The sequence below is a fragment of the Penicillium paradoxum genome, assembly GCF_028828445.1.
Source record: "Penicillium paradoxum strain IBT 22861 chromosome Unknown utg000004l_segment0_segment0, whole genome shotgun sequence".
NCBI classification, from domain to species: Eukaryota; Fungi; Ascomycota; class Eurotiomycetes; order Eurotiales; family Aspergillaceae; genus Penicillium; species Penicillium paradoxum.
This window is the reverse complement of record NW_026643182.1, coordinates 2,580,490-2,592,770: the sequence shown is the minus strand read 5'-3', so window position 1 is coordinate 2,592,770 and position 12,281 is coordinate 2,580,490. Positions and strand designations below refer to the sequence as shown.

At 37.3% G+C, this 12,281-nt stretch overlaps 2 protein-coding genes across 2 annotated transcripts; both read right to left on the bottom strand.

The window, feature by feature from the left end:
• Window positions 1-1,149: 1,149 nt before the first annotated feature.
• On the bottom strand, window positions 1,150-2,694 carry N7457_004690 (uncharacterized protein; the record flags this gene model as incomplete). Its single annotated transcript, XM_057175735.1, has 1 exon — window positions 1,150-2,694. The coding sequence occupies one exon, from the start codon at window positions 2,692-2,694 to the stop codon at window positions 1,150-1,152; it is 1,545 nt and encodes a 514-aa protein (XP_057032782.1).
• Window positions 2,695-3,953: 1,259 nt separating this feature from the next.
• On the bottom strand, window positions 3,954-4,323 carry N7457_004689 (uncharacterized protein; the record flags this gene model as incomplete). The annotated part of the gene is made up of 2 exons (XM_057175734.1): window positions 3,954-4,055; window positions 4,102-4,323. The coding sequence occupies 2 exons, from the start codon at window positions 4,321-4,323 to the stop codon at window positions 3,954-3,956; spliced, it is 324 nt and encodes a 107-aa protein (XP_057032781.1).
• Window positions 4,324-12,281: the final 7,958 nt, after the last annotated feature.

Below are 12,281 nucleotides of genomic sequence, written 5' to 3'. Positions count from 1 at the left end.
TAAAGAGCTATACCAAATCTGGATATTTCGCCAAGCCATCTGAGATAGCGTCAGCGTCAGACCGGAAATAAATGGTGAGCAGCCACGCATTAGTTAGCTCAAGGCTGTGTGCTATTGTTTCCCGGCCAATGACCATGCCAATTGGCTGAGATCTGCTTCGATCCGCCAATAATGCCCTCGTATTTTCGTGACTTGTGTTGCAGCTCATTATTTGTGGGGTTTCGAAATGAACCTAAATGGTGGAGCAGCCCTTCTTTCAATGGTAAATAATATACTACGAGTACAATGTAAAATGAACCAAATGTTGCAGATGATCGGTCATTTCAGGAGTAACTGTATTGTGAGCTTTTGGTATGTAGCGGGAAAACTACAGCCTAGCTTGTCCTTGCCCATCTTAATCTCAGACGCGCCCAGCATCCTTCATCGTGACCAGCGATACGCTTAGTGTCCAGCCATGTCCATGTCCGAGATGGGCTATAATTTGATTTCATGCATGTGCCAAAGCACATATCCCCTCCCAATTATGAATGATAGGCTGTTTCTTAGCGCTTACCTGCTCTATTATTGTTTTAGCACTACCTGGATCACCTCAGCGCTTGTGATGTGACACTTCAAGAAATTACATACATAGATTGGCCGTAAGGATGCACGGGCCTTTACGCTCGGGTTCAGCGACTGGAATGACAAATGGACAGCTACACCATGGACTACGTACCTTTGAGCACAGATTTTGGTATAATAACATACGTTTCAGCACCCAATATCTTTGGATACATTCAATTACATATATCTACCACGCATTCTATCTTTTGAGGCCCAAAATCGGCAGTGAAATTAACAGGTATGAAGTGGAGACATGCAATATCGGATAGTACTGACCAATAGGCACTTTAAGCCGTCTCCTTCGATAGCCCTTATCGCAATGACAGCAAGTTCTGGTCAAGCCGGCTCCTGCAGGAATGCAAAGTGCAACCACTGGAATGATGCACACAACAGGTACACATGCAAAGAAGCGGGTTGTCGGAAACAATGGAAAATTTGCCAAACGGGCGACCACGGAATTTCCGGGGAATGGGCCATTTGCTCGAAATGCGAGGCTCACCCCGCTGGTGGGCCTGACGGCTTTGAAGGGTGGATTGATCTGACGATCTAGACACTTGAGTTCACACGGCTAAGCCATTGACTGACAAACGATTGACAACCATCCTCTTGACCGCTATCTGAATTGATATCAACATCGTCGTCATCGGAGCTTTCAATGTCGATCCAGGAATGCCGATATAAAGGTTTTTCATTTGCTGGGTACCCTGTGGATCTAAGCCAACCAAAAATTCCGCGAGTTGCAGCCTCCGAAGCTACCTGGGAAAATAGGGTTGAGCCATTTTGTATCGGGTAGTAGTTTTCCTTATGTCTCTGTGTTAGAAATTCTCCACTAAATTCCATCGGAGATATGCCGGAGTCTTCGAGTGTTTCTCCATTTGCTAGATTCCAGTTCCACGTTTTGTACTTCAAACAGTGACAGCGGCAAGCGGCATGTTGCTGCACTGCAAGTTCAGTATCAAGAAGCCGAGTTTCTCCAAACGGTTTCCACGGATGAATGGGTGGTCTAGCAAATCCATCACAGGCTGTGATAAATAGCAAACGACACTCGTCTTCCCTGCGGATCATTTGACCGTCATTACTGCCAGGTTCCACAGTTATGAAAGATTGGTGCGTTCCTGTCCAAGCCGCTGCATTGAATTCCGTGGCTGTAAGCCCGATCCGGATATTTCGTATTGTAGGGTTTGCTAGTCCCACCACATTCGCACCGAGCCAAAGGCTAGCTAATCTGGGCTGCCGATATCCAAGGACTTTGGCGAGGGTAAGAGGCTTCTCGTCCTGGACCAAAGAGTTTGTTATTGCAAAGATAGGATTGAGCCAGGCGCTGACAAGATTGCATTCAACCTCTCCGTTGAAGAAGGTACTGGAAAGTAAAGATCGCATGCCCCACACATTACAACTCAGCATCATATAACGGGAAAGAAATTCCGAGTATTCCTTCACTAGATTTGATGATTTTTGTGACAGAGACGACGGCCCATAGTTCAAGGCTGGTCTCGGGACAGGAAGTGAAATGGAATCCCCGCTGAGCAATGGAATGTAAAGCGCAGCAACTAGGGCCACGGAACACTGTCCGTAAAGTCGGTGACGAGAGCAAAACCTGGCGAGATATTCCAAAGCAGCACCAGATGACGGCGGTCCTTTCTTAGAGATTGGATAACCTCCTGCTATCCCCATTTTGGCTTTATCGGAAAGAATAACAGACCAAGGTGAGCGGTATGTTTTGTTTTTGTAATCTGTAGTTATTTCCCAGCCGCCGCCAGAGTGCAATATAGCCCCCCACCAAGCTACTTCAGCAGCTTCAACATCGTGTCCTATATCAATTTCGATTGTATCATGGTGTCTGGAACCTGTTGCAAGCTGACTGGCCTTGTGCGTGAAGTTGCTACTGCATTGGTGTCCCGAAGCGTGCTTCAGTGATTCTGCCCATCGCGCAGAAAGGATGTAAGCCCACGCAAGGAACAAAATGCTAATATAATTTCCCTCGTCATGATTTGAGATGCCATCAACACCAGGCCATTCTTGCAGGGGGGCGGAATTTGATATCTCCACTGTCAATGGGTTGGGAACAGCCAGCAGAATATCCAAAGACATTGTTTTCGGTTCGAGGCAACATTGCCCATGTGAAGTAGTCCAGGTCGATTGTCCAGAAATTAGGAGACCAAACTGTCCCCTGCTCGATTCCCTTTCTACACAAGTAAAGGGCAGTTTAGTGTCTTCGGAAACCAATCCATATCCAAGGAAAGACGGTGTTCTCTCGAGAAGCGATTTCAATTCGATAGAAGAAGATGGGAGACGAGGGTTTTTATGAGCATTTGTCAGGTGGGACGACCATTCATCATAGCTTTCGGAAAGGACACGATCGAATTCTTCTTTGCTTGGACGAACGGAATCATCCATGTCAGACTCAGACTATGTAGTTGAGTCCAAGGCACTGCCGCTATGAATCCAACGTAGACAGACCAGTTCGAATAAAATATATCCAGGGATTTCGGTGCTTATGAACGCCAGACCATTAATGGGCAAAAGGACGCATGAAACTAATGATTTGGGTGTATTGAAGGAACAAAGATAGCAACACTGGCAAGTTCTGAGGGAAGGGAAGTTGGGATTGTACTTAAACTGTCGAGATGGTAGGTTAATTCACATCACATCGGCTTTCGGCTGAACTAATATTCCGAGACCCCCCTCATGGCTGAAAAAAATCGACACACCCCCAAGCTTATCATGATCCACCCCGAAGCTGTAGTCCTACCAGCCTTACTTTGCTCCAACTACTTTCCATCTTTCAGATGTCTACAAAGGCAATAGGAGATACTGTAGAATAGGGTTCGAGAAAGAATATCTGAGAAGAAATGGTGAAATTGATTTTGATCCATCCTGTATTATCTAAACGAGGCCGGCTCAGCCTAGCTTCCCTATGGTAGTTCGCCCGCGGGAGAAAATCGACACTGGCATCCAGGTCAAGAAGTGATGAAGGTGCTCGAAACACACGGAGTGGGGTGTTGCCAATTTCGGTCTAGTGGCACTCTCAACAAGAGTAAGAGATACGCTAACCATATCTGGCCACTTTCGTCGACAGGGCTGTATATCGGCGGGACAGCCAGTAGGGTTACCGAGTTCTTCTTCTCCCCATACCATACGACGGTCCGGCCCTTCTCCAAGGTGGAGAAAGGAGTAACCACGAGCCAATCATAAATTAGAAAAGCTTTGCTCCCAGAATAACGAAACCGGTAATTTGTTTTATTCTTGAGCCCATTCTAATTTACTCTTGTGCCATTCAATGGTTTTTACCAAGTTATAGCAAATTTTCACATTCGAATATATACTATGCAGCCCCTTCATTGCAATATTCAAGCTAGAATATTTGCCTCGCTTGGTTTCCTCATAATGCCTTCTTCAGCCTTCTCCAGGTCTTGATCTGTAATTAAAAATGGGGTCGGATAATAGGAGGCCTAGAAAAGTTAGCCTAGGTCATGTGACTCGTTTCTGCCTGCATACTAGTTGTGACCCAAGAAATCCCCAAAATCCCGAGACATCCGCCGATAGGATAAACACTTGGCCCGTTTCCCGAAGGCGAATCCCTACGCAGACATCTGCTTCACACAACCTACTATATTCGCGTGCCTTTTTTATCAAATTGGATTTGCGACGACCTTGTTTTTGACGCATTGATTTTCTTTTCGAAGAAGAGCCATTTGAACGAGGGCCTGTAGTCGCCATCTGCTAGTTTGTAGCCTTAAATATGCCTCGGGACTCTAAAATTAGACTTGCTGGAAAGTAGAGTTAAGAAATAAGGAAGTGGGTGCTCTTATAGTCATAGACTCGTTGGCTAGGGAGTAGCTTTTAAAGAACGTCAAACGTTATGAAAGCGCGAAAACCGTAAAAGCGCAAAAGCGCAAAAGTGCAATGGCGGTTTTTAAACATGTAGTAGACCACGGTTTTTTGAGCCAAAAGCATAGCGAAAAACTAGACAAAAACTACTATACTATTTCAGTTCGTGGGTGAACATCTGAAACGGCACACCTAGCATATAATGCGTGGGAATTCATCAGGCCTTTAGGTCACGGCACGGGAGCGGCAACTTAGTGCCACGACCATTTCAGTGTTCTATTGCGCCCGAAACTAGACGTGTTGAGGTTGACCTAACCATCGTGCCATGGGTATTGATCCACAACGTCTTGAAAACTCAGAAATTGATAGAGAGATGATCCTGTACGACTACTCATAAGAAGGAGTGGACTGGAAAATCTTGTATTGTGCGTTGAGAGAGAAAGGAAGAATAGGGAAAGCTAGCTAGACTAATGTACTAGGAGATCACGTGTTCGCAACACCCCCCACGACTAGTGCTATAGTCGTAAACTATCTGATCCTTTCCATCTCTCTCTATTTCGAAAAAACCAGTATTCAGATTAAACCCCCCATTTTCAGTATGAAAATCAACGTTCAATCAGTCTTATAGATAGTCAATCCTAGCTACGCAATAAACCTTTTAAATATGATCTTCCTAAGGGGTTTCGTTAGTCTATCAGCAGCTATCTTAGTAGTAGGAATCTTAATGAAGTTTATAGTTCCTATAGTAACTTCCTTACGAAGTCGATAGTATCTAATAGCAATATATTTCGTAGCGGTATAAAATTTAGGGTTAGAAGCTAGTGCAATAGTACTATTATTATCCGTATAAATAGGAATAGGCTTCTAAAAAAGTCCCGAAATGCCGATCTCTATTAATAACTAAATTAACTAGATAGCTTCCTACGTAGTAAGAGCCTCCGTAATATATTTAGACTTAGTAGTAGACAATACTATATAAGCTTACTTTTTAGAAGTCTATAAGATAGCTCTACCCGCTATTTTAAATATAAAACTAGACGTTAAGAGACCCTTCTCACTATATAGACCTACCTAGTCTATATTATAGAAACCGAAAAGAAGATAATCTCTAATACTAATATAACTATTTATAGAGTTACTTATTAGATAAAAATAAAGAGAAATACTATGGGCACACCTTTTTGACTACCGGCACACCTTTAGTAATTAATTCTATAGTGGACACTATTACCAAAGTCACTGTATTATTAAACCTAGTTTTCGCCTGGTATGATGATCAATAGTCATATGATTAAATATTACCGCCCCCCTAAAAAAGGATCACCTTATACCGCTGCCTCTCTATTTTATAAAGCTATTCCTAGAACCCGCACTGTCGCTAGTATTATTGATTCTATATATAAATAATATTGAAAATTCTCAATTTTGGTAGTATTAAATAGTAAATTCAATTTGATATCATATATATATTTTTGATTTAGTTGAAATCATGATTATTGAGTCAAAAATGACGCCGAAAATAATAGGTTTATAGGGAGGGAGAGGGAAGGGGGGAGGATGTAGGGTTTGTAGGGTTTTTATAGTCATATGACTTTAAAACAGGGGCTGATTTTTAAATATACTACTAAACGACTTTTTAGTACCTAACTCTCCTTTCTATACTATCTCTCTATACTATCTAATATTATGGATTAAGTGATCCTAGACTCGTACCCCCCTTTCGAAACTATCGAAATTAGCGGTCTACTTATAACTCCCGAGGAAAAAAAAGCTGTAAGAGTAGCGGGGCTCGATATACTTAATACCTAGTCGTTACCCCTTAGCTTTTTAATCGTAAGTAAGCGCTTAAAGCCTACTACTATCTAGTTTTATTACTCCCTCGCCCGTCTATATCGGTATAATCGCTAGCCTATTAGGCGCTAGCGACCCCGGAAGTATCGATTAACGGCTTATATATTTGCTAGTAGACTCCGATTTAATTCTACTAGGTAAAATTAGAAGATCGTTAACTTAATTTCTTACTATAATTATAGACTCGTAGATCTATCGACCTTAATTATCCCTCGGCGGCGTAAAACTATAGAAGTCCTCTAGACTATTATTAGCTAACTCGTATACTAGATATAATCTCGGTATATTTTAGGTACTTTACGGTAGGATACTGAGAGTCGGGGAGTATAGTTATATCTCCGAAGGTATAATATCGCTAATATCCGCGCCTAAAAGGAGCTCTAGCGGCTAGCTAGCCGGACCCCGGTATAAGCCCTTCTTATAGATCTTCTAAAAGATAGGATATAGATTATCCGATATATTATAGATACTACGGATAATAGACTTAGTACCCTTTTTATAGTCTATAAAGTTAGTCTCTAGCTTCTATATATCTATCTATATATTCTATAGATAGACTATATATATAAGACTAATAGATAGAAGATACCCCTACTAAATATTATAGGCGTATCTCTAGTTAGTAAGATTTTTTACGTTAGGTAGGTATTTCTTAGCTCCGAGAAAGAGGATTTATATAAAAGGGTACTTAGTTAGCTCTAGGAATTATATATAGCTATTAGTACGGGTACGGATATTCTACTACTTATTCGGACTACTACTACTACCCCTATTAGCCTCCTTAGAGATAAGCCTTTAATCTATAGTCCCTAGACGATCTTAACTAATAAGGAATAGGTAATACGTAATATAATTAATTTAGTAAGTTATATTCTTTTACTCTAGATCTTTACTTATATATATAGGTCTTCCCGACTATAAATATAATACTTTATATCTAGTATATTACTTATAATATTAAGTCTTATACTAGACCCTATATTCGTTAGTAAGTCCTCCGTACCGATCCTAATACCCTTTATACCGTCGACGAAAATTAGTATAAAATTAACTCCTAGTAGAGTAGTATAAAAGATTATTAGCACCGTATAATTTACGTATAGATAAATAAAGAAATAGAGGCTTATTAGGCTAATTTCTAGAGGAAATATTAGTATTTCCCTAATATACTATAGTATATTAACCGGGAGTAGTTTTATAGCTATAGTTAGTATTTTCTACGCTACTATACTAGTAGATTTCTCTACCTAGATAAGACCTTAACGTCTCGTATAGAGGTAGTATATCGCTACCTAAAGCTCGATAGCTAAAATAGGACCTATAATCTACTAGCTTTTAGTACTATAATAGAGTGTACTATTAAGCGGCTTATAGTAGAGATTAGCTAAGAGCTTATATCTTAATAAGGAGTATAGTAGATTAGCGGTAACCCTCTATTCGCCGTAGTAGAAACTTTAGTTATAGATTATATAATTAAAAAGGTATAGGTAATATTTAATCACTATCTACTAAGTAATCTAGATAAGCTACCTATTCTAGTTTTATACTTAGATTAGTCTATATTTACTAGAGGGTATCTATATATCTACTATATTTATAAAGCCTAGGTAGGAGATATAAGTCTTACCTAGGCTGATTTTCACCGTTATTACTAGCTATAGCTAGACCTAGTAGCTATCTACTTACGGGTAATAGAGCTCTAGGTATAAAACCCGTATATTATCCGGGTATATAGTCGCCCGGTAAGATCCTCCTAGTAGTCCTCCTAGTAGTCCTCCTAGTAGTCCTCCTAGTAGTCCTCTATACTCTTATCGCGGGCTTTATAGCGCTTTAAGAACTTAAGTCGTCGAGAACTATCGTAATTCGAAATTATATAATCGTAGGAGGCCGGAATTATACGTTAATTAGGGCGAAATAGGCGAGGGAATAGGAGGTATAATAATAATTAGACTATATAGGGGGAGACAATAGACTCTAATGATTAGCTCGTAGTTAGTAGTGTTACCACTAGAAATAGGAGGGGGTAGGCTAGGGGAGAGACTCGAGGACGGTAATTATTGATCTCTAGTCTATACCGTATAATAAAGAAAAATGGAGAGCTAAGTGCTAAAAAGTCGTTTAGTAGTATATTTGAAAATCAGCCCCTATTTTGAAGTTATATGACTATGAAAACCCTATAAACCCTACATCCTCCCCCCTTCCCTCTCCCTCCCTATAAACCTATTGTTTTCGGCGTCATTTTTGACTTAATAATCATGATTTTAACTAAATCAAAAATATATGTATAATATTAAATTGAATTTGCTATTTAATGCTACCAAAATTAAGAATTTTTAATATTATTTGTATATAGAATTAATAATACTAGCGATAGTGCGGGTTCTAGGAATAGCTTTATAAAATAGAGAGGTAGCGGTATGAGGTGATCCTTTTTTAGGGGGGGGGGGGCGGTAATATTTAATTATATGACTATTAATCATTATACTAGGCGAAAACTAGGTTTAATAATATAGTGACTTTGGTAATAGTGTCCACTATAGAATTAATTACTAAAGGTGTGCCGGTAGTCGAAAAGGTATGCCTATAGTATCTCTTAAAATAAATTATAAGATACTTAGTGCTAGTAAGATAGCGAAAAACTCGTTTTAACGCCTTAAAATAGCTAGTACCTAGATTTTTAGTATATTTCGTAAGCCTAATAATAACGAATATAATATCTAGTCTTATAGAGACTATTAGCTAGATTAGGGTCCTAATTTTTATCTAAAACTCCTTAATTTTAATTTTTAACGTAACTCTATTAAAAATAATAAAGGGTATTTTTTTATCTATTAGGGTAGTGACTAGTTTATAATTTTTAAGACTAAAACGGGTAAGGATCTTATTAATATAGTCACTTTAAGAGAGGTAGATAAAACTATTATCCTCGCCTTTTCTATAGTATATATTAATAGTAAGATATCTTTTAAGGACTCCTTTATCGGATATATTAAAATATCTCGAAATAGCGATCTTAAAGTCCTTAATCTCTTAATCTAATAGGGATATAACTAGTAGATCGTCGACGTAAATTATAACGTATAAGGGGGCTATTCTATATTAAGGACTACCGTGCCTAATAAAGATAGAATAATCTAACTAAGTGCGAGTGAAACCTATAGATATAAGTATATTATAGAGTAGTTTATACTACTCTCTAGGAGACTACTTTAATCTATAAATTATTTTTATTAGGAGACTAATATTATTAGGATACTATTCCTTTAGTCCCTTAGGTAATTCTATCTTAATAGGCTCCTTTAATTTAGTATAAAAGAAGGCGGTTATAATATTAATATAGTGTATTTTCTAACCTTTAGAGGTAGTAATTATAGTAAAGATTTTAAAAAGATATAGGTTTCGTAATAATAGTATAGATCTTATAGAAGTTAAGGTCCTTAATCTATCGAAAACTATAGGTAACTAGCCGAGCTTTATAGGTTCTATTATATTTAATCTTAAATACCTATCGTAATATTAGGGGTCGTCGACCTTTTTTCGATAATCGAGGAATATACCGCTAAGTACTATTTTTAAGTTATCGAGCTAGTTCTTTATATACTACTACTAACTATTTATCTTTTTTAATATAAGATATAGCTTCCTTCTAGCTATTTAGTTTAAAACCTATATCTTTAGACGTTAGCTTAGATAGAGTATATTACTCTTTAGTTATAGCTATAGTAAAAAGATTAATTAAGATATCGGGAGAATTAGCTAGAAATTATAGGATATTTACGTTAAAGAATAATTAACTAGCTAAGCTTTTAATATATACCTAACTAGGCTTCCTAAGTCTAGTTAAACGTCGTACCCTATCTTAATTAGACTTAGTCTATCGAGATCTAGTCGGGATAACGAAATCTAGATTATCTATACGCTTTAGAAGAGTATCTAAATACGAAAAATCTATAATAAACTACCGGGAAGTAGTCTATAGCTCTATAGGAGCCCTAACCCTATCTATATTAAAGTAGGGACTATAAGAATCCTACCGTTATCCCTCTATACTACTACCTAAACTACCCGCTATTTTATTATTAAGAGGTAACTTAAAGGAATTAGGATTCGGAAGGAGATCGTTAAGAGAGGTATCGTAGGATTAAATATTCGGTTCTAAGATAAAAGGACTAGTAGTATCTAGTAGGGGACTCGCCGGAATATTATCTTTTAGGTAGTCTTCCACTACTAGGGGGGTAGTATAGACCTAATACGAATCTTAAAAGGATTATTAAATTATAGGATATTATACTTATTTTCTAGGGGAACCTTAGTATCTAGTAGATCTTCGTATTCGTCGTAAATAAAGTCGATCGGAATATATCGCTCTTAAGACTAAGATCTAGAATAAGATTAACCCTAAGATAGTATTTATAGATTATAGTCTAGTATAAGTAGTACCTCTAGAGTCGGATTTTTATTAAAAATAATATTCCGGGAACGCTTAATCTTCTTAGTACGTATATTATATAGTATATAATTATCTCCCTCGTTATAAGTAATTAATCTCGCTTCCTATATATATAGATCTAGCTTTATAAGGCGTTTTTCCTTTAGAATTAAGAACTAGTATTAATAGCTAAGTATATATAAATTACTAAGATTAGGCTTCTTTCTATAAAGGGCCTTATAAGAGGATATACCGATCTTCGAGGTAAAGAGTCGGTTTATAGTGTAGTTAATTCCCCCTAGTAGATAACCCTAAAGGTATTTCGGAAGCTAGTATTTAGATATAATAGTAATAAGGGGTTTAACGAGGTATCGATTTTTAATCTCGGTAATACCGTTTAGCTACTTTATATAAGGAGGAGTAGGGTCCTAAATAATACTATTTTACGAGAGATATATACCTAAAGGCCGATACTCCGAGGTATTATTACTATAAACTCTTTTAACTTAATAGCTAAACTAAGTTTAAAGATAATTTTTTAGCTAAATAAAGGTCTTAGTTACCTAAGACCGAGATTTAAGTAGAAAAAGCTAGTAAAAGCGCGTAGCGTCGTTAGTAAAGGTAATAAAGTATTTTTCTCTACTATATAATATAATTAAGATTAGACCCTAGACGTCGATATATAGATATTCGCCTAGTTTAGACCTAATAGACCTTTCCTTTCTAAAGGGGAGAGTATAATCCTTACCCTTAATATATAGAGTATAGGGAAAAGTAACGCCGGTACCTTTTTTTAATTTAATACCTTCGGTATAGGTTTCTATCTTACGAACCCTATTTTCTCTAGTATAATAAGTACGTCGGTAAGCTAAGTTAATAGAAATTATAGAAGACCTATTTCTATTTTTAGTAGTAAAAATAGAGTTTAGGGATCTAGTTAGTATATCTAGATTATTAGAAAGTATAGTATCGATTTTATTAATTCTTAGGTAATTAAGCTAGTAGTATTCTCCTTTATAGGTTATAAAACTAATAGTAGAATTAGTAGCTTTAAAAGTTATAATACTATTTTTAACTAAGGTACCGATATCTTCCTTATCTAGTGTAGATATAGAGATTAGGCTAGCCTTAAGATCTAGGGTAAGCTAGACCTTATATAAGATAAAAGGTCTAATATATTCGTCTAATATATTTAATATTCTTAAAATAACGTCTCTATAGCCCTTAGTATAAAAAGTATCGCCTATAGCCGTAGATACTAGAACTATATAGGGCCTAAAATTAATAAAGATAGACCTATAAGGGGTTATATAAGTACTAGTACCGGAATTAATTATCTAGCGAGAGATATTATTATTATCTCCTATAGATAGTTAACCTTATTTTAATACTATAAGTATACTAAAAATAGTATTTATAAAGAGATTATTATACTTCGTAACTAGATCTCCTTATTAAGGGAAAATAGTATTTACTATACGGTTTAACGAAATAATACGACTCTAACTATCTACCTAACCTATAACTTAGCCTAGCTAGGGAACTAGGACTTACTAAATAGTATATT